The 24,187-nt window shown below is 55.4% G+C and overlaps 6 protein-coding genes across 6 annotated transcripts; 4 read left to right on the top strand and 2 right to left on the bottom strand.

The window, feature by feature from the left end:
- Nucleotides 1-3,483: 3,483 nt before the first annotated feature.
- PG985_014466 (uncharacterized protein) lies at nt 3,484-6,092 on the top strand (the record flags this gene model as incomplete). The annotated part of the gene is made up of 3 exons (XM_066834232.1): nt 3,484-3,966; nt 4,027-4,193; nt 4,262-6,092. The coding sequence occupies 3 exons, from the start codon at nt 3,484-3,486 to the stop codon at nt 6,090-6,092; spliced, it is 2,481 nt and encodes an 826-aa protein (XP_066678972.1).
- Nucleotides 6,093-7,747: 1,655 nt separating this feature from the next.
- Nucleotides 7,748-9,492, top strand: PG985_014465 (uncharacterized protein; the record flags this gene model as incomplete). The annotated part of the gene is made up of 2 exons (XM_066834231.1): nt 7,748-8,788; nt 8,857-9,492. The coding sequence occupies 2 exons, from the start codon at nt 7,748-7,750 to the stop codon at nt 9,490-9,492; spliced, it is 1,677 nt and encodes a 558-aa protein (XP_066678971.1).
- A 5,099-nt stretch (nt 9,493-14,591) lies between these two features.
- Nucleotides 14,592-15,434, top strand: PG985_014464 (glycoside hydrolase family 16 protein; the record flags this gene model as incomplete). The annotated part of the gene is made up of 1 exon (XM_066834230.1): nt 14,592-15,434. One exon carries the CDS (start codon nt 14,592-14,594, stop codon nt 15,432-15,434), a length of 843 nt encoding a protein of 280 aa, XP_066678970.1.
- A 1,602-nt stretch (nt 15,435-17,036) lies between these two features.
- PG985_014463 (Translation factor GUF1) lies at nt 17,037-19,079 on the top strand (the record flags this gene model as incomplete). The annotated part of the gene is made up of 1 exon (XM_066834229.1): nt 17,037-19,079. The coding sequence occupies one exon, from the start codon at nt 17,037-17,039 to the stop codon at nt 19,077-19,079; it is 2,043 nt and encodes a 680-aa protein (XP_066678969.1).
- A 648-nt stretch (nt 19,080-19,727) lies between these two features.
- Nucleotides 19,728-20,936, bottom strand: PG985_014462 (uncharacterized protein; the record flags this gene model as incomplete). Its single annotated transcript, XM_066834228.1, has 3 exons — nt 19,728-19,936; nt 20,016-20,586; nt 20,673-20,936. The coding sequence occupies 3 exons, from the start codon at nt 20,934-20,936 to the stop codon at nt 19,728-19,730; spliced, it is 1,044 nt and encodes a 347-aa protein (XP_066678968.1).
- An 801-nt stretch (nt 20,937-21,737) lies between these two features.
- PG985_014461 (major facilitator superfamily domain-containing protein) lies at nt 21,738-23,607 on the bottom strand (the record flags this gene model as incomplete). Its single annotated transcript, XM_066834227.1, has 3 exons — nt 21,738-22,076; nt 22,134-23,126; nt 23,305-23,607. The coding sequence occupies 3 exons, from the start codon at nt 23,605-23,607 to the stop codon at nt 21,738-21,740; spliced, it is 1,635 nt and encodes a 544-aa protein (XP_066678967.1).
- Nucleotides 23,608-24,187: the final 580 nt, after the last annotated feature.

Here is a 24,187-nt window from a genome sequence, read left to right as displayed (position 1 = left end):
CATCCGCAGTATTCGCCTTGCAGAGGCCACTGACGTTGACACTTGCATCCACGTGCTGTGAAATCGTGTAGCTCAGAAACCAACGTCCTGTTTGTGCATATGTGTACTGTGGAAGCCTGAAGTGCAGAATTGTTGTGGTCGGCTGACACGCTGACGTCGGGGATGTAAGACGGAATTAAGGTTAGGTGAACGAGCATGAGGTCTGGATTCAGCATACTCAACAGCCGGTCAGGATACACATCCCACCAGCACGACTTTGGAGTCTCAATCAGGTTTCGAGTAGCTATATAGAGATCTCTATCATGTTTCCAATGCGTTATGAGCGTTTGCGACTTATAAAACCATCGTACATAGAGGATGAAGATTGCCTCTTTACGCCGTCAGCAGATTTGGAGACGTCCCAGCCGCCGCAAATCGTGCATCAGAGCTCCAAATCTTGGCGATCTGCTTGCTCTCTTTGCCCGCCAGCATGAAAATCCGCATTATGTACATAGTATGCAATAACACCTGCGGCTACAACTGTTAGATTAAGCCATAGCTACCATCTGTCATAGAGTCGCCTGCGGCATAAGAAATGACAATCTCTGGCGCCCCCAAAATCCACTAAGGCTCTTACATACAATAACGCCTGAGGCTTCCAGAAGCCTCCTCCGCCTGTATGTAACTCGTTATCATGAACCTGAAATTTGATGTGGTGTTGCCAAGACTATTTGCTGCCTTAGCGGCCTGAAGTGTGGGTACCGTGATGAGAGCTACGCGTAGATGATCACGCTAATGCTGTGAGACCGGGCCTTGGCCGTTCTGAAATGTGCGCACTGCTACCGGCCAAGCTCCTTGAAGCTTTCTGTGAGCATGCAAGCTGTCTGCCCTGTCTCATCTCCCCCCCATTCATCTGGTTCCAGTCGATCAATTCATTTGATATCTGGCTACAGGACCTACTCGCGCCATGTGTTATGGATATACAGACTTGTACACCTGAGTCCGCTGCTGCTGCGCTGTTGGGAGCAGCGCCAGTATGCACCCCGTAGGCATGAATCAATCAACTGTATTGATGTTAGGTAACTTATGTTAGTTCACGTAGTTGCAATCGTATAGTAGTATGCTACTAGAGGTACTTTTGTGCTCCTCCTAAAGTGAAGGTACAGACCGCACCACCCGCCCTGCTGTTGGCATCAGTTGTAGACCTGCCTAGATGGACGCACTCTCGCACTCTCACTGTGCTCGACGGATGGCCTAAGCAAATGACTGACTGACTGACTGAGCCCACACAGCATCAACCCAATTTCTTCACCCACCTTACCTATTATCAAACCTCACCACCTCCCATTGTTTTTGCCCCCCAATATCTACTCCTTTGTCGAACGATCTGTCTTGATGTTTGTTGCTAGCGCAGCAGCTGTCTGCGATCCGACCTTACCGAATTGGCCTCTTATAGTGGGAGGCAACTAGATTCCACCCCGGCTCGCCTTACAAATCATACGCCAGTCTCAGGTACCTTTCTATCGCATACTACCTACTATCGCCTACAGGGCCAGGCCCAGTCCCCAGGCGGCCTGACAGAGCAAGAAGGCGGGAGCCAAAGCCCAGCGTAAGCCGCCCTCTAACGACTCAACCGTTACGGAATTCCTTCTTGTGCAGTCACCTCTCTTCCTCCTCTTCCTCGTGGTTGAAGAAGTAAATACGCAGTAAGCCCGAGGACCCTACAGAGAGTGCGTACGTGCGTACTTCCGAGTCGTCTTTTCTCTTCCGGGCCATATTAAATTGTCACGGCCGTGGTTCGTGGCTCGTTGTGCAACCCGCCCGAGCTTCAAATCCCGTCCAGTCGCGCTATCAATTATCCTGGCGGTTGATCTTTTTTTTTCTGAAGGGTGAGCGCCGAACTGAACTTCCGCCATTTACCAGCCCCCCCCGTTCCCCGTCGCGCCCATTTTTTTTCTCCCAATTCCCTCCTGTAAGTCCCAGCACCGCACCACCCTGCCTGCTTGCTTCGTACCCATTCCTCAGGGACATTCTCCAGACAGAGCTGAATGAGCGGGACGACGACAACTGCGCGACACTGGATAGAGCGCGAGAGAAGAGAAGCAGGACAGAAAAGAGACGGAAGGATATCTGCTTGGCCCGTTGCCTTCATTCTCGCATATTTTTAATTTTCGTCTCCGACTACACCCGCCGTTCATTCAATTGATCGGTCGACAAGTCGAGAAGACTCGGAAGACCAGTTCAGGCAAGTGTCTGTCTATCTGCCGTGTCGTGTCGTGTCGCATCATACCACATCACTTTGCATTCTATCGCATCTCTCCTCCATTCAAGGCCGCCCTGCGCCTTTTCCTACGCCGATTCTGATCAAGCGCGACCTTTCTCGTCTCCAGGTTTCCTCTACCTCGCCAGACCCCATTCCGCATCGCGACTTAGCCACCATTTCCGACCGGCCACGGCCACTACGCGGTAGATCTATCTAGAATCGGGGGCTGCCCTCAACCATCACCAGCTCTCTCCATCGCACCACTCGCGGCTATCGCTGGTACGACCACGACCTAGGATTCCGACCTGTCTGCTGACCATCTTGTGTCGCGGCTGTGTGCTCGCCACGTCCGCCCCCAAGTGACAACTCGTCCATCATCATCCCCCCCAAAAATTAGTCACCAAGCTCTACGCTACCGCCCCCAACTTACCCCAGACCTGGCAATCATAGCAGCTTGACCTTGATCCTGGGCTTCCGCCTGTATATTTCCCGTCGACACTGGATCTTTCCAGGTTGTTGGACGTTTGTCGCATCGTACCTGCATCCCATCTGCAGTTCTCTTTTTCCAATTTGCACCGTTGTTTTTGTCGGGCCAAAAGACGCCTCTACACTCTAGGTCTCAATCCCCGAAACGTAGCTGTTAGGGAGACTGGGGTCTGATAGGCAGAGTCAAATCAAAAGCCCGTCCTCCGTTGCCTTTTTTTTCTCCGACCGATACCACCACACACACATCCAACACACAACCCACTTGCCCTGCCGCCTTCTTCCTTCAGCTTGCAAGGCAGCGCAGTCCAGTTTCCGGGAAACACCTCATTACTCAAATCGTGATCGAGCGCTGCGCATCCCTCCACGATCCTGACGATAACAACGACACTTTGACGACGTCACCCTACATTTATTGTCGCTCACCGCGCCACCGACCTACTCAATCTACCCCTTTCGCATCCCGACCAGACAAGGCCCGCACGCACCCATCGCGTCCGCGATTCTTGCATCCACGATCTCCCGTCATCATCATCGGCGCTTCACCATTATCGACAACTTCGATAGTGTTTTGGATCCATTTGACCCGGTTTCGCATTTCAGACACGAACTTTACGCGTCCTGAGCCGGATAACAAACCTTGCATCACGACCCTAGTTCGATCAACCGCAGAGCTGTACATCGCCTGCTCGCCTAGCTGTTCAATCCTTACGGATGACCGCAGACGCTGTCTGCTTTGAGCTCCGACAAATAGGACCATGAACAACGTGAACATGGCCAACATGGGCGGCGCCATGGGCGGCCCAGTCGGCGGTGCACCCATGTCCATGCCCATGAACAATGGGAACGGCGCGCTACCTGCCCAGCCAATGCAGGGAAATGATCGTAACCATCGGTGTATGCTCAACACGTATATCTACGACTACTTCCTGAAAGAAGGCATGGTCGATTGCGCGCGCTCTCTCCTGAGGACAGACCAGCCGCTCAATGTATCCAAGGATAGCCCCGGTAGCCGACGCGACGAGAACGGAAACGCCTTGAACGGTGTCGCTGACGACTCGATGGAAATCGATCATAAGCACGATGTAGATTCAAAGGACCTTCCGACTCCTTTGATCGCGTCATCCGATACGTGTTTTCTCTACGAGTGGTTTGGGCTCTTCTGGGACATGCATCTCGCTCAGCGTAATCGCATGGGCAACAACAACGCGCAAGTGAGCCAATATATCAACCACACTCAGGTACATAACCCCTTGAAGCCAGTTTCATTTGTGTCCTGCATCCACTAACCAGAACATCAGACACAAAATCGGTTAAAGCAGAGCCAGCAGCAAGAACTGCTGCGCAGTATGCGACCGGACCAGGCTGGCGGTATGCCTTTCAACCCTATGATGGCGGCGCGCACTATGCCCAACGGCATGCAAATGAACAACAATCTGGCGAGGAAAGCCATGGCCAACAACCAAAAGTAAGTCTTTGATGTCCACGATCTCCCATGTATCTCTATGCCCATGCGTCTGCTAACAATGTTCTCAGCCCCCAAATGATGCTTCAACAACAGAAGCAGAACCAGATGCAGCGTGACCCCTCGGATATGGACGGGAACCGCCGGCCAGCATCGCCTGGATCAGCCGAAAACGCACCTTCGCCCAACAAACGACCTCGCCTGGAAGGCAACACCCCCTTCAACCCGCAACAGGCAGCCATGATGCCCAACGGACGACCACAGCCGGGCATGCCTGGTCAACAACAGGTCAGCAATACTTCCGCCGCACAGTCACATGCCCAGACCGCCCAGCTGCTCATCGCCAACAACATAAATCCGGGCTCACTAACCCCTCAGCAGTTCCAGAACTTCCAGAACCAGCCACCTGCCAACCAGCAGAAATCCATTGCCACATACGCACAGAACATGGCTGGTCACCATGGCAATCAAATGCCCAACAAAGCCATGGGCAACCCCGGAGTTCCTCAAGGACAAGGATCGCCCATGATGGGAGCGCCCAATGGCGCTGAGCTGAACACTTTCTACAATGCCGAAGGTCTAGCTGGCGGCGCTCGACTCCCTGGTGCCCCTGGGAACGGTCAAGTTGGCGGCAGTAACCATGCGCTACAAGACTACCAGATGCAGCTGATGCTGTTGGAGCAGCAGAACAAGAAGCGCCTCATGATGGCTCGACAAGAGCAGGACAGCTTGGGTGGTGGCATGCCCCGTGGTGATGGTTCCGCTGGTCCCGGGGGTCCCGGAGGTCCCGGAGGTCCTCCCGGACCTAACGGCCAGCCGTTCCCTGATGCCTCCCCGCAGGGCGGTAGAGCAGGTGCTTCGCCGAACCCTAGCGAGCAGATGAAGCGCGGCACTCCTCAGATGGGCCCTGCTGGTATTCCATCGCCTCTTCCCGAAGGTGGTCAGTCTCGCGGCTCTCCCAATCCCATGAGCTTTATGCCTCAGAATGTGAATGTTGGTGACCCCAATGTGGCACCGCACTTCTTTGGGGCCAAGGGCATGAATGGTATGGATGGAAACATGGTACAGATGAACGGCGGTATGCGGCCGCCGAGCTCGCACCCCAACCAGACCTTCAATGGTGGACAAATGAACCCACAGCAGATGATGGCTGCTAGAGGGGGGCAACCAGGTGGTCCCGGAGGCCCACAAATGCAATGGCAAGGGGGTCCTAACGGCGGCAACCCCATGGTTCCCCAAGGTCCTCCCGGCCAAGTCCAAGGAACACCACAACAGCGTGCCATGCCTCCACCGTCTGCTCCCGCGCCTGGTGGCAACGCCAATGGCCGGACGCAGCCATCTTCGCCGGCCGTCAGTAACGCGGCGCCACCGACACCTCAGCAGTCCAACAAGGCCGCTCCCAAGAAGAAGGACACGAAAGGTGCCAAGGGCAAGGTAACTAAACTCCAGCGATGTTCCCCTTTGATTTTTGTTGCTGACAATGCTGATCCCCAGGCGGCTGCAAAGAAGGCCAACAACGCAGCAGGTGCCACTCCGGCTGCCGAACAATCACAGGAACCAGAGCCGCCTACTCCGGCGACCCCCATCACCCCCGTCAACCCTGGCAACTTCGCCAAGAACGGGCCGAATGCTGGTGCGGGTCAACCGGCGCCCAATGCTCAGACATCTGCTCCTCCGGCTCCGGCTCCCGTTGCTCCTCCCCCAGTACACGCGGATCCCACGCAGGGCTTCATGGAGAACAATCAAATCGACTTTGGGTTGGAATTCGCCCCCATTTCGTCCGACAACGTGCTCCAAGACTTCGACTTCGACTCATTCCTCCATGACAACGATGGCGCAGATGGGGGATTCGACTTCAACCCGTCGTTCATGGAAGGTGCTGAGGGGATTGGCGCCGAATAGTCTCGGCACCTTCTCGATTAGCTACTGTGAACCAGTCCTGCTTTACGCATCTCGCGCGTTGCTAGCCATGGTGGAGTTATTGGTTCTCTTATCTTGGTGTTGCATCTACTCTCATCCATTACTCCGGACCCCATTCATCTTCATTGGGCATGTCAAGGCGTTGGTCGGCTACCTGCGAGTCTCGCATTGTTCTTGGCGGCTATGAAGGATTCTCATGTGTTGAAAGGGAACAAGACACGACACGAGCTTCATGTTGCAAAAGTTGTTCCATGCGCCCAAAACAAAAATTTTCAATTCCCCCGTAGATCGGCGTCACTGATATGGCTTTTATCTGGACTTTCTTTTGTTCGTACATCATCTGTCTTATTTCTATACCAGAACACAACACGCACGCACACACACACAAAACGCATACACAGCCTAGCTGGGTCAGTCTACATACCGGGATCAGGCAACATCTTGGGTCGTTGGACAGACTATCTATAGCCGGGAGGAAATGTTGGGTTTCACTAATTAGGAAAGTGGACAGAAAGTCTCTTGAGTGGGAAGATGGGGGAATTTTTCCTGCAATTTTTATGTATTTGATAGAAAAGGAGGAGTTTATTCCTCCTCAGGTGGCGAGGCGAGGCGAGGCAAAGGGAGGAGAGAAAGAAGGGAGGAGATACGGATACCTTTTCCTCCTTTTAGTCTAGTATTACTGTCTCCTCGGGCTTGTGAGATTATTACTGTTACTGGTATCGACATTAGGCTTATTATGGTGTTTGAATGGCACAGCTGATTACGATGTTCATACATACTTTATTTCATGTTCCCCTTGTGCATCCTATCATATGTTTTCTGCCGAATGATGTGTAAGGACTCCTCCGTATCGACCCAGGAGTTCCAGAATGTAGCAAAGGTCGATCCATGGTCAACAGCATAAGTAGACGGGAGGCTAACCACACAACAAATCCATGGCTTCGGACCAGTCATCACATTGCAGATGGGGCGTTGATCTGTTAACTTTTCTCGGTAATACTGCAGCAGATGTGGCGGTGAATAGAACTACAGTGTATGACGAAGGCCCTCTCTCGCCCGATGGCTTCTCTCGCTCCCCTTTCTCCCAATCCCCGCACTTGAAGGTCAGTAAGACGTACCAGGAGAACCAGGCGGATTGGTAGACTCTGCGTCCACGTGTTCGGGATTAGTTGCAAATCAGCTGCTTGGTTGTTGCCTCATGTTGTTAAGGCGGGTTTTGTTCCAATACTGATGGTTCGGGGGTAGACCGGGGGCTTCCCCGGCCGCGAATCAAAGCCGTACCAGGGGTGGGTGAGAAAATAGACGGGCGTTACATTCGGAACGACACCAGGTGAATCAGGCTGGAGATCAGGGATCAACCTAGTAAGTACGTGTGTGTGTTGATGGTTGTTACATTCAATGTTATATGCCCATTGTAACTTTTGCTCGCATCTACATTCAATGTTGTACAGAAATGACTGCCTACATTCCATGTAGGATGGTTCGCGCTCCATAAAGGTTGGTTCGGCCCATGGCCTTGGGCATTCCAGTGAGCTATCACAAAATCAGAACTCCTGATGGTACCCAGTTCTCCCACTCTATTTTGGCCAACGATCTCTCACGATTCGTACAAAGGCACCTGGCTAGATTAACTGAGTATGGAGCCTCTCCATGTTGTGAATCAGGTGGCCCCTCGAGAGTATGTCAACTTCACGCTGTGCTTTCCCTTCGAGGACCACAAGGAGCAGGAGGCGGTAAACCATCTGCAGCGTTGCGTGGATGACTGTATCCAGCAGAACCCGCATCTAGCCGGCACCATTCGCGAACAGAACACGCCGCAGCACAACACCCTTGCCTACGCTCCGCCGAAAAGGGAACCACAGAGAGAAGCCGGAGCCGTCATCGTTGAGAAGCTGCGTCCATCCGGATTCTGGACCGGTCACGGGAATGGCACCAAGTCATCCTTCACCTACGACGAGCTGCGAGCCGGCGGCTTTTCGCCCGGACTGTTCTTTGACAGAGTCTTTGTCCCCGTCGGAGATCCCGCGGCGGTCGACGGGGGAGGCGTTCCGGTAATGCGTGTGCACGCCATCTTCGTGTCGGGCGGGCTCTTGCTCGGCGTCTTCATCCACCACGCCATGGCCGACGGCGCCGTCGCCACGGCGCTCATCGACGACTTGGCAGCACGCAGCCGGGGGGAGACGGCACTGCCCCGAGGGGGGCTCCTCCCGAAGAGCCAGTACCTTCCCCTGGGTCGGCCGTCCGCAGAATTCGAGCAGCGGGTGCGGTTCCTACGCGAGACGAGCCGTCTCGGTAACGAGGAGATCATGGCCGAGATGCTGCCGGAGTGGACTACCAAGGATCCAAACAGGGGGGCACGTTTCAGTATCGAGAACTGCTTGCCTGCCAACCCAAGTCCTCGGGTCGGGAAGATCTTTCATTTCAGTAAGGCCAAGCTGGCGAGGCTGAGCCGAGCACTTGCGCAAGAAGGGCCCAGGGGAGGAGGCAGCACCAAGCCGCCCTCGACCAACGTGGCCCTTATGGCGCTGATCTGGGCCTACGTCGCCAAGGCACGGATGCGCGCGGTCGGCGTGGAGGACTGGTCCGCCCTGCTAGCAAAGGGACGGAAGAAAATGAATGATGACAGCAGCAGCGAGGGCGGTAGGGAGAACAAGGGGATGACGGCGCAGCTTACAATCGTTGCGGCTTGGAACCCCTCCTCGTCCCCCAAGACCCAAGGCGGGGACGAGGGAGCGGGTTCGGCCAGGAGACGCTCGACGCCCTCGAGAACTTCTGCGGTAACGCCGCCAAGTGTCCCATCGCGGCGTTGCCCACCACTCGACTACTTTGGCAGGGGGCGGCGGAAGCGACGGCCAAAGCCAACTCGATTGGGACTACTGCTTCTACTACGACTACCAACACTGCTAGGAACGAAATGGGGACACCACGGGGAGAAGAAGAAGATGGAGAAAGACTAGAGGCGCTGGCCGAGATAGCCGCCCTCATCACCCGGACCCTCGACTCGCTCGACGCCGAGTTCGTGCGCCGGCGGGCGGCGCTGCTCGAGACGCTGCCGGATATCACGGCCGTGGCCATGAACCACGACTTCGAGGCGCCGCAGAACGTGCTCTTCAACTCGCACCGGTTCCTGGCGGGGGCGGACACGGTGTGGGACATACCCGGTCTCCTTCTCGCGGATAATGGTGGCGGCCGCGGCACGCGGCGCAAGCCCGAGAGCATCCGCAAGGGGCGGACGGTCTGGGGGCAGGGCACCGTGCTGGTGATGCCGAGCTCGCGGGAGTCGGATGTGTTGGAGGTGATGCTGGCGATGTCGGGGACGGCGATGGATGGGCTTTGTGGGGATGGGGGGTGGAGAGGGTGGGTTGAGAGGGTTGTGGATTGAGGACGGGATTGGGACACATACACACGGGGATGGAGGGCAGTTAAAGGGGGGTATCGGGGTGATGATGCAGCACTATCACGATGCGGGATCTCGCCGTTGCTGACCGAGGGGTTAAGTTCACCATCATCTTACCCAGCTGAGAAAGGAGCAATCCCGCTGGAGGTATAATATCGCATTAGAGACCAAAATGAACTTTCTTAAGCAACAACGATGCTGCCTCAACATATGTCTGTTCTGCTGTCCAATAGATTCCGGTAGCATGCTAGATCTTTTATCGGCGCAAGGTACATCTTAGATCTTGTTAGGTATGTACATTTACTGAGATGGTAGTTCTCAATGAGTAACAGGTGAGATGACGTGCTTGCATGCGGACTTGTTGGTTATCGGCATATGGTGATTTGCTATCTGCAAGAGCAGATAGGTCAGGCATTATACCAACCTCCACGGTGTGAGATGTCGCTGATTTAGAGGCTATGGGTATCTCATGTGTGTGGTCATTGGAACACTGCATATGTCCGGATGGGCGACCAGGATGACAGGATGACTCCAAGGGTTCGCTTGCTCATAACCAGCTTATCGACGAGAACCAATCATACGTGAGCAATATCTTATTTCAGCACTCAAAATCAGGGCACATTAGCTTGCAAACGTTGGTTGGCCGCTTCCCCGAGATGTCGGGGCCAGGTCCGAAGGGAATGGAAGGGAAAGGAAGAGTTCGCCAACTTCTTTCTTTCCGTTTCTGCCACGCCTGCCTGTCTACTCCATACGGCCTCAAAAACTATGAAAGAGAAACCGAATAGGCGAAGAAGAATGAGTCAGGATGGCAAAAAGTCCATATCATTGCTCTACCGGAGTCGTCATACCGTCCTCGGTGGTTGGCACTGGGACCCACGGAAAACGTAATGTTCCCGACCCGGGTTCCATCGAATACGCAATACTCGAGCTCGAGTCCCAAGACGGAGCAAAACGCTGGGGCGCTCCCGGATCCCCGGTTGCCTGCCACCTTGCTTTCGCTGTGTTGTTGCGCGGGAAAGTCGAATATGGCTGTCGGTGTGTAAGTGCCGCATCCAGACCGCGTCGTTGCCCGCCTTGGATCTGGATCTGGAATCCTCCGGGACCCTGGATGGGGGAGTCTGAGCTGGCAGAATATCCGCTCTTTTACCTCATCTGCCTTGCTGCTAAGGCCAAAGTCACGACAAGTACCGGTACTCGAACATCTTTTGCTATAACAGAACCACAGAACCCTTCTTCTTCTTCTACCTGAACTATGGGTTGCTTGCGGATGGGGACCAGCCACCAGCCGGAGCATCGACTGCAGAGGGCAGAGGACGATCGGGCTCTTAGGCCGGGAGACTAGTTTCCCGGCCCATGTAACGCGGCCAACGGTGGTATACTACCGCGACAATGACGATTTAGTTGTGTATATGTCCACTTCGGGTAACCCCTCTGGAGTCTGGACACGATTGAATAGCAGCGCAGTTAAGAGGTGGCAAAGCGGGAGAATGGCAGTTGGTCCGAAAACAGGTATGCCCAACCCTCTGGTCACACAACTTTGGCCGATGACGAGGTTATACTAGAAAACTCGTGTTATAGCATAACGGTGACAGGTGGGTATAGCCAAGACATTTTTGCGATAACCTGATAAGGCCTAAAGGTTGGATCTCACTATTGCTATACTTAGTCAGAATACCGGATTTGATATGGTAGTATGGCGTAGATCATGTCTGTGAAAAGGCATGGAGCACCCGTGTTGACTCATTTCGGGATTTAACCGTGGACGGGTTGATACGACGTTGGTCTGACCCAAGCCCCGGGCCCTACCAAGAGCCCCGGGTTGTGGTTGCAAGGACACTTGCTGGTCACCGTCCTTGTCCGTCTTGTCGCCCCCCAACTTAAGGCCAAGATCAACTTCCGTAGGCCAAGAGTCATACATGACAGAAAGGAAGAGAAGAAAAAAGAGGCATGCCCAATGTGAATGGGTTCATGCTCTAAAGATAAGTATGCATGTCCAGCAGGGCATGAATTGTACGTTATGCAGGTGCTTTGCAGCGCAGTATGCAGGCCGCTATGCAGCGCTTGCAACGTGGACGCCAACGGGACTATCTCGGCGCTATATGATTGGTGGGCAAGCCCTACGCGAACGGTACCTGAAGACGTTATCACCGCAAGCCGCAAGTCGATGATGATTTGATTCGACCGTGGCCCATGTACTGGTGTTGAAAGTAGGTAGGTAGGCATCAACTCATTAAAGTCGGATGCCACTTAGCTTAGGTAGGCCAAGTACCGGCATGAAACTTGAAACACGCGAGAGGGAGAGGGCGAGGCGCCATCGCGGGTCCTGTTCGTCTGGTCTTGCATTCTTTTTTTGGAGGGCCTTCTTTTTGACAGGGTCGTCGCGTATTTCCGTGCGGTCTCGACGATTGGCCTCGATGGAGAACCGTAAACAAAAGAAAGAAGAAAAAGGCCTTCTCTGATCGTGTTTTTTTTCTTGTCCCAATGCGTCAAGGCGTGTTGTCGCTCTTGGAAAAAAAGAGAGGAAGCGCCCAATGAGACGGGGCGCTATTTCGCTTCGGCGGTCTTGGTGTTATCGGCAGTGTTTCGAGCCAGAGCTGCAGGACGGCGCTTCTGCCTCCTCATTGGCGCGCGCGCTCACCCGGAAGAACGACAAGTCAGGGGCGAGCAGCGGTGGTTAACGCACCGTACCTACATTAACACTGCCGCTAGCGAGTCTTGTTTTCTTCTCGCTCTCGTTAGTACAAGGAAGGAAGCTACCGGAAACGAACGATAGGTCGGCTACGCTTGCATTGGGATGTGAGGAGTTTGATTTTTTCCCTCTCTGTTCTTTTTGCTTCTCCTCCAGCTACCTTTCGAGGCCCATTTCGCATCGCATGTGTGTAGTACGATGTCTGACTTGTCGAATTGAGGGAGCCCATCGAGCAACTGGGGAATCCAATGTTACGAGCTGAGCTAACAGGTCCCCTTAATATATATCCCAATTGCTATTTCCAGAAGGGTCGTGGAAGGAAGGCGGCTAGCTAATTCGTCCCACTACCGACCGTTGAATAATCTAAACCTAGCGGGATGTAATGCGCACAATGCAAAGAACGCCCTCGAGGAGATAGACCGTAATCAGACAATTGCATCGCACTCTATGGGTTCAGCTGTCACTAAACAGATCTCAGATATTAGAGAGACACCTAGAAGGGTCCAAGACGGTCGAGACAAGTAGACAGGCAGCGCATCTGTCGCGTATGTATCACTGCTCGGTATCAGGGGAGGGAGAATAGACCCCCTTGCAACTGTAGCGCCAATTGGTTAGCTGCCGTAAGTGCCGCTGTCTGGACACTGGGACTTGCGTGCTTTGCTTTGGGTCTGTCTGTCTTGATTTTCGATGGCTGGCAACTCAGTCCACATTTTGCAAAAGATCCAAAAGATCAAGAGATCTCTCCCATCTATGCCCTCTGGCCGCAAGAGGCAACGATTGTCGAGATATAAATGCGTCGCAAAACTTGCTTGGAAAGGGTGTTCGTCGGACATGGCGTGGCTGAGCACCCTGTTGCTTGAATTTGGCCAATTTGCCCCACGATTTTGGAAGAACCTGAAGCTTCCAAGATATTGGAGGGGCAGCTCCCCTACCAGAACTACCTGCCCACGCCCGGGTTCAGGCCGGGGTCAACCATCCTTATCTTCCAGCCGTGTTTCACTTTTGGCTACCTAAGCCTACCTTCGACCGAACTCCCATTAACTCAGGGGAGCAACGAAGGAAAGAAAGAACAGACAGACTATGCGCGACGAACGGCCAAGCTAAAATCGTAGTCGAACGCATAGCGTACCAAGACCGACAATATATTTTTCAGGTCGACCAAGACAAGCCAGCTTTTCCTGATTTGTTCCTTTTGGTTGACGCAGCTCTCGCTGTCGATCGGCTCGTGTTCTCTTGCTCTGCTGCTCTCTCTCCCAGCGAGCAGGTTCGAAGACTGGAGTCTGCATTGATTCTTTCGCAATCGACAGCTCCATCTATAACGGATCGTTGTAAGATCCTCGTCGGCTCGAACACAGGAACCAGCTTGTCTGCTTGTGCCAGCCCTAGCTGCCGAGCCACAAGTGGAGAGCCCGGCGCCAGTTCCAGCAGATCAAGCAGTCAAACTTGTCCGCTCGTCCCTGATGGCAAGCTGGCCCACCCACACACCCGCAGCAAGCAGCGCTCCCAGCACACTTTCTTCTGCGCTTGTGGCTATGGTTGCGTGCATGATCCCTGTTTAGGCCAAGTTCAGGAACAGACGCTCAATGCTACCTACCCACTCTCTGTCGCCTTCAAGGGGTCGAATCGATCAACGCCGGCCAGCCGTCCTACCCATGCTGCCAAAGGAAAAAAAAAGCTGCCCAGCTCTTGGCCAGAGCCTCCTCCCGCCGGACATTTTCACCCTGGCCCGTTCGACAGCGAATGGCCGCATTAGGATGAGACTTGGCGCGGTTTCTATGGCTGGCAGCCGTCCACTCTGGCTTCCTGGCCTGTTCGGGAAACGGGCAACCGGCCATACTTACCACACACGTTCTAACCTCGTATCCCCCTGTCAGTGTGGTCTCCCCGGCACTTGTTCCAATATGGAGAGGTGCTATGGATCTTGTCCTGATAGCCATGCCCACCCGCCACCCCCGGCCAGGCTCCTCCTAGGGCGTGCATATTTCCTTTTCGCGGGTAGGTAAAGTAGGTTAGGTAGAGAAGCAGGTAGGTGGAGGGAGGTCCTATATTAAAGCTGTAGTTCCTCCTCCGTACTGGTACACGAACACCTTCGTCTCTCACTTTTCCATCTGTGCTGTTTCCAGTCACTTACGTTCACTTCTTTTTTACTCTCCATCTTGCTTGCCAAGACGACATTCTTTACTTTCACCCTGCCCCCCAGTGGCCCTCTTCGACCTCCATTTACATATTGATACCATCTCTCTCCCTGCCAGTCAGGCCTCTTACTCCTTGCCATTTTTGACTCGACACACCAGTATCACTCGACTACATTCTCTCTCCCTTAGACTCTCTATACAACATCACGCATAGAGTTCTACGGCCACACTCACTATCATATATATACACATCCATCACCATGCGTACTACTAGCGGTCTTCTCTCTCTGCTCCCGGCCTTGGTCGGAGCCATCGCACCACCCAACCTCGAGGGCCTGAAGCTCCTTTGGCACGATGGCTTCGAGGGCCCCGCCGGATCGCCCCCGAGCAACAAGTGGAACATCGCACTCTCCGTGAACACCAACAACGAGCTGCAGACCTACTCGGTCTCCAACCAGAACATCCAGATCAGCGGCGGAGATACCATGCAGCTGGTCCCCCGCAAGTCGCCCTCGGGCCACTGGACCTCGGGCCGCATCGAGACGAAGGACTCCTGGACGCCCCCGCCCGGCGGCAAGCTGCTCATCCAGTCCAGCCTCCTCCTGGGCTCCAACGCCCCGGCCAACCAGCAGGGCATCTGGCCCGCCTTCTGGGCCTTGGGCGACGCCATGCGCCACGGCACCCAGTGGCCCCTGGCCGGCGAGCTCGACATCATGGAGCGCGTGTCCGGATCCGAGGTGGCTTACGGCACGACGCACTGCGGCGAGTTCCCCGGCGGCGTCTGCAACGAGCCCACGGGCCGCGGCAGCACCACGCCCCTCCCCTCCAACGGCTTCCACACCTGGGCGCTGCAGATCGACGTCACCAACCCCGACTGGAGGGCGCAGAAGATCGATTGGATGCTCGACGGCAAGGTCTGGCGCACCCTGACCGGCGCCGACATTGGCGTCGAGGGTACCTGGAGCACGCTCGCCCACAGCCCCCTCTACATCCTGCTCAACGTCGCCGTCGGTGGTGACTGGCCCGGTAACCCCAACGCCGCCACCATGGACGGCTACGGCAGCATGATGGAGCTCCAGTACGTCGCCGTTTACTCTACATAAGAGTGCATCGGGGATTTGCTTGCTTGCTTCATTCATTCGGGTTTGGGTGTTTTTTATCGGTGGCAATTGGACATATATGATTCACGACTCCTAAAAATATATATACTTCACACAAAGAGATATATGTTACACACAAAAAAGTTTCTGTTATAGATTTGCGATGGGATTCTTCACTTCACACTCACACATACAGTGGCCGCGGCGTTGTTTATCAGACTTTGGGGTCTGGCTTATTACTTATTGGATTGGTTGGAAATTTGATCGAGATACCTCCGTCGCGCGCTCTCGAAGCGGTCTTGTCGAAACATACAATACTGCCCAGAGGCGTGCACATTTACCTTCTACAGCACTTGGAAACCATCACACATACACTCTCATACACATATACTTACATTCAAGACGTACTGTACATATATTACATATTGTCTAGTACATTCAATGCTCACCCAATGCGAGCTCTTTTCTGAACAAAATGTCTCTGTCTTATTCTCTTTTGTGCCCGGTGCTTTCGACTTGTTCGATCAGCGGATCTGGACCCGCAGGTGTTTGCGAATCCTTGGCATGTCATTAACATGCGGCTGAATGAAAGTCTATCGGGAAGGGCCTCAATTGTGTCCAGGGGTCCCGGAAGGATTTTGACTCGCGGCACTAACCATCACTGGGTAGGCCAACTGCAGGTTACCGTGATCTACCCGTCGTCAGCGGGCAAGGTTTGTCGTTCATGTCGCGCAACGCAGCATGCCGTGCATGCTGTCAGCCAGAGGAGCCGGGCCGCATTGAGGCGTGCGGGATGCATCGTGGTTTTGGTATGCGAAATAGGCAACGCAGATATCCAACACAGAATAGAAACAGATGAAACGCCACAAATATAATATATTGGTATACACACTCTCCGGTATGAGACTATTCAATGCAAGTCCTCAATGCAGTAAGTTGTTCATACCAATTGCTATACGGAAGACCACTGCGCCGGTGCTAGGTATTGATTTGAAGACTGTGAAACCAAACATGTAGCAATTCCCACAAGCCAGCAAGGGCAGCTTGTGTTGACTCGCGACATCAAACAAGACCGCCTATGCGCAGACAGATTCAGACTGGGGTGGGCACGTCAAGAAGTATCTAGTTTACCGCTGTCGGGGAACGACAACTGACAACCTACATAGACTTGCTGTGCAAACGAGTGAGAAACGCGAGAGACGAACGGATCAAACAACAGGCCCAGGCTATTGCTTGTTTCAATTCCAAGGCGGCATTGATCAAGGGAAGCCGTAGCTGCTGGAGCTGGAGATGAATACGGTGATGGCCTCTACCTAGACAAAAACGGGTGCTGGACAGGAACATAGTACTGCTGTTAGTTGGTTGACACTGTGCTTGCTTACCCCGCGATAAGATAAGGGAAATGCTCCGGCGCCCGCTCAATGGCTGTTATTCTGCGCCAGTGGTAGACATTATTTCACTGGTACCTGGTAACCCGAGCTCTAGAACTTTGGAGGGCGTGTGCATACGATCGAGTTCCTGACTTTATCCCACATGAGCAAGCATCTGCACCACCCATACCAGTCTTTACGGTAGCCAATTGCATGAATGGGTGTCCGAATCCCCATGCCATCATGTCCACACACACTGCGCCAGCTGCCCTATTATAGCCTCGGTCTGCGGCCGACGAGGCTGCCTGTGCTCGCCCGCCATGCCCATGCCCATGCCGCCGCCCGCCCGAGCACATGGCGCCCGATACCACACCCACAATCAAGATTCCGGGCCTCGGTGCGCTGGGCCTCGTCGGCGCAGCTGGCGGTCAAGCAGGCCCTCACTGAGCTCGAGCGGCGCATTGCCGCGATCCCCATCGACCGGTTCCGCAACTTCTGCATCGTCGCCCACATCGACCACGGCAAGAGCACGCTGTCGGACCGCCTGCTCGAGATCACCGGCACCATCTCCTCCTCGGCCGGCAACAAGCAGATCCTCGACACCCTCGAGGTCGAGCGCGAGCGCGGCATCACCGTGAAAGCCCAGACCTGCACCATGATCTACAACCACAAGGGCGAGGACTACCTGTTGCATTTGGTCGACACCCCGGGCCACGTCGACTTCCGCGCCGAGGTGACGCGGTCCTACGCCAGCTGCGGCGGCGCCCTGCTGCTCGTCGATGCCAGCCAGGGCATCCAGGCCCAGACCGTCGCCAATTTTTATCTGGCCTTCGCCGAGGGCCTCAAGATCCTGCCCGTCGTCAACAAGATCGACATGAACGCCGCCGACGTCCCGCGCGTCCTCGACCAACTCGAGACCACCTTCGAGCTCGACCCCGCCACCGCCATCGGCGTGAGCGCCAAGACGGGTCTCAACGTCAAGTCCCTCTTGCCCGCCATCGTCGAGAATGTGCCGGCGCCCACGGGCGACCACACGAAACCGCTGCGCATGTTGCTGGTGGACTCGTGGTATGACAACTTCCGCGGCGTGATTTGTCTGGTGCGCATCTTCGACGGCACCGTCCGCGCGGGCGACAACCTGGTCAGTTTTGCTACGGGCGAGAAGTACACGGTCGGCGAGGTCGGCATCCGCTACCCTATCCAGGTGCCCCAGTCGGTCCTGCGCGCGGGGCAGGTCGGTTACATCTTCTTCAACCCGGGCATGAAGAAGATCCAAGACGCCAAGATCGGCGACACCTTCACCACGCTGGGATCGGAAGGTATAGTCGAGCCCTACCCCGGCTTCGAGGAGCCGAAGCCCATGGTCTTCGTCGCGGCCTTCCCCACCGACCCCGGCGACTACCACCGCCTGGCCGACAGCATCGGCCAGCTCGTGCTCAACGACAGGAGCGTCACCCTATCCAAAGAACACTCGGAAGCGCTGGGCGCTGGCTGGCGGCTGGGTTTCCTCGGCAGTCTGCACTGCAGCGTGTTCCAGGACCGCCTGCGGCAGGAGCACGGCGCCAGCATCATCATCACGGAGCCGGCGGTCCAGACCAAGGTGATCTGGAAGGACGGGACGGAGCAGGTGATGCAGAACCCGGCCGAGTTCCCCGACGAGAGCCACCACACGCGCGGCGCCGAGTTCTACGAGCCGTACGTGCTCGGCACCGTGACGGTGCCCGAGGAGTACCTGGGCCGCGTCATCGAGCTCTGCGAGGCCAACCGCGGCGAGCAGGAGAGCATCGAGTTCTTCCACGGCATGTCCGTCATCGTCAAGTACCGGATCCCGACGGCGCAGCTGGTGGACGACCTGTTCGGCAAGCTCAAGGGCGCGACCAAGGGCTACGCGACGCTGGACTACGAGGACGCCGGGTGGAAGCGCTCGCACCTGGTGAAGCTGCAGCTGCTCGTCAACCACGAGCCGATCGACGCCGTCAGCCGGGTCGTGCACTCGTCGCAGGTGGAGCGGCTGGGGCGGCAGTGGGTGACCAAGTTCAAGGAGCACGTGCAGCGGCAGATGTTCGAGGTCATCATCCAGGCCGCGGTGGGCAAGAAGATTGTGGCGCGCGAGACGCTCAAGGCGTTCCGGAAAGATGTGCTGGCCAAGCTGCACGCGTCGGATATCACGCGCCGGCGCAAGCTGCTCGAGAAGCAGAAGGAGGGCCGGAAGCGGCTGCGGACGGTGGGGAATGTGACGATTGAGCAGGAGGCTTTTCAGAAGTTCTTGTCGAAGTGAGGAGGACGTTAGTATGTACATAGATGACGTGTATACAGAAAGGCCTGGATGTGTATATCATAAGATAATATATGTAAAAATAGTAACTTTGTTAAATGTGTGTTCTTCGTGTTGGGACTATGAATGCCTGCTGAACCTAATGGGCCTGTTCCCTACGTTTGTGTTTCTCATTTCTACTGTTCAGTGTTTGGTGTTGCTCACTTGTTTTGGTAACAGGACAGCACTAAATCTAACAGCAACCCATATAAACGGAATGGCAGGGGCACCTTTCGATATACAGGCGGGTGTCTTTATCGAATTCGGAAGATTTGCGGTTGGTAACCACTTAGGTGTAAGTTGCCCCTGAAGCATATGGTCTGGCCCAACGGCTCCCTACATCTTGGTCCTACATCCGGCAAGAAAAGGGGATCTCTGCGGAACTATGTGATCTAGGGCGACATGCCTGAGAGATCTCGCCCAATAACGTCCCTTCTATGGTGTAGACTGGCAATAACAATATAAAGCAATTAGTGTAGCGGGTAGTTGAAAAGGGGTTTTCAACATGTAACTTCGACTTCATTGATGCTACCAAATACTTGTCCCCCATCTTTACCGATCATTTCGGCAAAGACAGCAGCAGCTAGGGGAGAGAGTGTGTGTATGCATCATCTAGTCCAACTCGACAACCAGCTTCGGGCTGGAGGTCGTACCCCAGCCCTTGGCGCCAATGTCGCAGGCCGTCTGGATCCCTTCCAGGCCCTTGGCCACCACCTCCGGGTCGGGCTTGCACTGCAGCGCTCCGGTGGCCAGGGCCTCGGGCACCCATTTGCCCCAAATGGCCGGGCCGACCTCGTTGTGAACAAGAGTAGTCCCGTACGCTGTTTATGCAGTTAGCCAGACTTCTTCAGGGGGCGCAAGGACTGGAAAGGGGGATGGATTCTCGTAAGGTGTACTTACTATACCCAATCTCAACCCCCGAGGGCACCTCCTCTCCCACCTGCTCCGCGCTAGGCAGCACCGTCTGCACCACCTTCCGACCGCCCCCAACGCTGCCGTTCTCGTCGAGCTTCAGCAAGACGCGAGCGCACTGCGCGATAGAACCGCGGGACCAAGCGTCGAAGACGCCGACGCACTCGCGCCCCTTCAAAGCCTCCACGATCTCGTCCTCGACCTCCCTCTCGCCGTCGCCGTGGTAATCAAACACCCACGTCGCCCCCAGCCCCCGGCAGTAGTCGTGGTTGCGCGCGCTCGCCGTCGTGGCGACGTCGAACCCCGCCGCGACGGCGAGCTGGACGGCGCAGCTGCCGACGCTGGTGCGGCCGCCCCAGACCAGGAGGACTTTTTTGTGGCCGTTCTTGTCCGTCGTGGCTGTGGCTGCATTGGTGCCCGGGAGCGGGAGGGCCATGGCGTCCTCCTGAAACAAACCCGTCGCGGCCGTGCTCAGCCCCAACGGCAAGACGGCCGCCTGCGCATACGCGACCCCGTCGGGGATCCGGGCGAGCAGCCCCCGATCGGCCTTGGCGTATAACTGAAGGCGCCGCTCGTGAAGTCGCCGGCCTCGTGGCCGCCGGCCAAGCCGCAGACCCTATCCCCGGGCGCGAAGGAACCACTGACATTGGTACCGACGGACACGACCTCGCCGGCCAGGTCGCAGCCGATGATGGCCGGGTACCCGCCCTCGGCGGGGACGATGATGCCCATGTTCTGGATGAACCAGTCGACGGGGTTGAGGGCGACGGCGCGGACGCGGACGAGGACCTCGTCGGGGCCGGGGACGGGGGTCGGGGCCTCGGCGACGCGGAAGGGGCGGGATTTGGGGGACGTGAGCCAGGCGGCTATGTTTTGGGGCTGGGGGTTGGTGGTAGTGGGAGCGGCCATGTTAGTGGTGGTATTTGGGTTGATGATGTGTTTCTCAAGGATTCGATGAGCTCAGCTATTCTTTGTCAAGCAAAGGATGGTTATAAAATAACTTGGGCTTTCCTGGCAGCAATGTCGTCTTGAATGATACAAGAGGAAGGATAGCCTGATGAGATGCTGGGTGTTTGCTAACAAGTAAGCACTAAGTAATAACTCCGTCGCGGATTGGAGGAGGCATTTCAAAAGCACATAGGACGATGGCCACCCGTATATATACGTTTGAAACCTCTGTATAATATTCAGACACAAGACGCAGTAGTTGGCGTCATCCCGGACTACACTACACACCTATTCGGAGTTTACTGGGAGTTTAGGTCCTATGGCCGTGGCTGCGATCGCGTGGCTTAGAAATGAACGATACAGAGACTAGAACAAGAACAAAGCAAGAAATCTCCTAAAGGCTGGAGGAGTAGAGGGTGATTGGCATCATCTAGAGCGTATCGCGATCTGAATCTTACCAGCATCACGGCCGCTATGCCGGAAATGGCAAACAAATAAAGTCTTGGCACGGAATCGTGAAGATTGAAGGACTCCGAGGTCTATCCTCGGCGTTAGGCTGTGCTTAACTGCGTGGCATAGCTCCGTACGGCACTACGGGTGAAGCTGAGTCCTGCTTGGGGAGCGACTTTGGAGGGGAAAAGCGTATAAAAACAGCAGTCAAACTAGCAACTGACTGCCTTGACAAGAGTCGATGATCCATGGATATTCATGTGAACTCTCGTTTTGTGTATTAACACTGAGCTATGCGATGCGCCCTCGGCTCTATGTATGCTGCATCTGATCCTTAGTTTCTGCCCGGACTTCAGTTTCTTGAGCAATCGTCTTCTTCTCCCTCCAGCTCTGGCCTCTTAATTGCAGCAGGGCGGTCGGTATGCATGCGACCCCAAAGATGATGCCGACCATGATGCCAGCAGACCCAGCCCCGCCGACGCTCTCCAACATGTCGGGGAACCAGAAGGGGCCGATGAAGCCCCAGGTAGACCGAACCACATTTACGAACACGCCGATGCTGGCGCTGTGCTCAATGTGGCAGTCGACGGCGTAGGTGACAAGAACCGTAGTGATGAGTTGGTTACCGGCGGCGGCAATACCCACGCCAACCTATTGATCAAACGTTAGTCCCCAGGATAGATTTAGCAGGGTGGCATAGTCACTTACGATAGGTGTTACGGTATAATGCCCCTTGGTGGCATTCTGAATCTGCACCCCAAAGACGATGAGGCCTACCATGGCCAAGGCGAACCCAACGTAGCTGAGCCAAAGCCGGTGCTCCGGCGCGGGTCGATGGCCGAGCTTCTTGGCCTTCATGTTCATCCACAGGTCACTGAGCCGGCCTCCCATCTGCTCTCCAATCACAGAACCGATGATCATGCCCAGGAACTGCAGACCAATCTGCTGCGGGTTGAGACCAAATTTGGGGAGGAACAGTTGCGGAATCTCGACGGTGAGCAGCACGCTCGTGAAGCCGAATACGATCGAGTAGGCGACGGTAGGCACCCAGATAGAAGCGTACCTCCAGAGCGACAAGGGCTGGATGAACTCCATCGGCTTAAAGGGGCTGGGATCGAGGCGCTTGAAGTTGAGGTATTCCTGCTTGAAGACCGAGTCCTTGTGCGGGACGCCCGATCGCAAGTAGCGCGTCTCGGGACCGAAGAACAGGTAGGCGAAGAACTGGATGCCGTTGACGATGGCGAGCACCCAGTAGATCCAGCGATAGCTACCGGTATGATAGGCGACGAACCCCATGAAGAAGGGCCCGCTGGGCGGGCCGAGGGTGACGAGCAGCGTCCACATGCCCATGTAGGTGGCCCGCTGCTTCTTGAAGAAGGTCTCGGTCACGACGCCGCTGCCGATGGCGATGGCGGGGCTGATGAAGAAGGAGGTGAAGGCGCGGCAGATGGCCATGGACGCGTAGGTCGGGCTCAGGGCGCAGCCGACGTTGAAGAGGAGGGCGCCGACGGTGCTGATGAGCCAGACGGGCCGGCGGCCGTACCGGTTCGAGACGGGCTTCCAGAAGAGCGGCGCCCAGCCCAGAATCGCGATCTGGAGCGACGTGAGGTACGAGGCCTTCTGGATGGTGACGCCGAGTTCTTCGGCGATGTCTTCGTATGCCGGGATGACGGCGGCTGCGATGAAGGTGGTCATCATGGCCTATTTGTGTTCTGCGTCAGCTATGAACGGTTTCCTTTGAGGAATCGATAGCAAAAACAGCCATGCGACAGTAGCTCATTTGTAGGAATGAGATCGGGCTTTCGAAGAATGGAGTGCAGTTCGTTCTCCATACGAGACTGTGGAAAGGACGTGCCTCCTTGCGGATATGTCAACTTACGTGAAAAGCCACACAGGACAGGTTGGCGAGTTTCTTCCATTGCGGCCAGTTGTAGGGATCAGCCGGGTCTGCCGAAGGTAGCGGCTCGAGGTCGAGGGTGCCGTGGCGCTGGAGCAGGTAGTTGCGATGTTCTTGGGAGATGCCGGCAGCGGCGCCGGTGTTGATGTAGGTCGCCCGAGGGCCTAGTTCGAGGTCCTCGACGGCGCCTTCTTGCCGAGTATCTGTTTTTCCCAGACCATTTTCATCGTGGCCACTCGAAGCTTCGTGCTTCTTGGCCACTGCGAAGTCCTGGACGTTGTGCATGACGGGCTGGCTTTCTTTGCGACAGTCCGGTGTCCTCTGCGATCACCAGGAGAAAGAAATAGAAAAAAGAGAACCCAGCGCAAGACGATCTGAGCCGACGATCAAGTAGATGAGAAAAGCCGTGAACAACTTGAAAAGATAACTCAGACGGGTAGCGTGTAAGTTCCACGTTCCGTCATTATTTCACATAGGTGCTTGTAGGGAATACCAAGACTTTGTGAGCCACTGCATACCTAGGTAGGCAACCAACGGGAGGGACCGTGGAGAGCCGCCTGTGCCAATGATGGAAACAAGACTTTTGCCGAGCACGACTGCCATGTCCCGGGATGGGAAACAATTAACTGGGGCATCTCGACCTGGGGCCGAACACAGGGTGTATCCAAAAATTGGGGCTGGCTGACGATTGCGTTTCCGAAGCGAGAGCAGAGGAAGGAGTTACACATTGAGCTACTAACAGGGCGGCGATAGCTGTGCCAGAGACCACTAACACGTAGCTATTGAGCGCAGAGCGCTACTTCTCTCCGCAATATTCTCCGCATTTCCCCCCAATGCACTAGGTATCTCACGGCGGGTGTGACCC

Source organism: Apiospora marii, assembly GCF_038362585.1.
Source record: "Apiospora marii strain CBS 49790 chromosome Unknown utg000011l_segment0_segment0, whole genome shotgun sequence".
Taxonomy (NCBI): domain Eukaryota; kingdom Fungi; phylum Ascomycota; class Sordariomycetes; order Amphisphaeriales; family Apiosporaceae; genus Apiospora; species Apiospora marii.
This window is presented reverse-complemented; position numbering and strand designations above follow the sequence as displayed.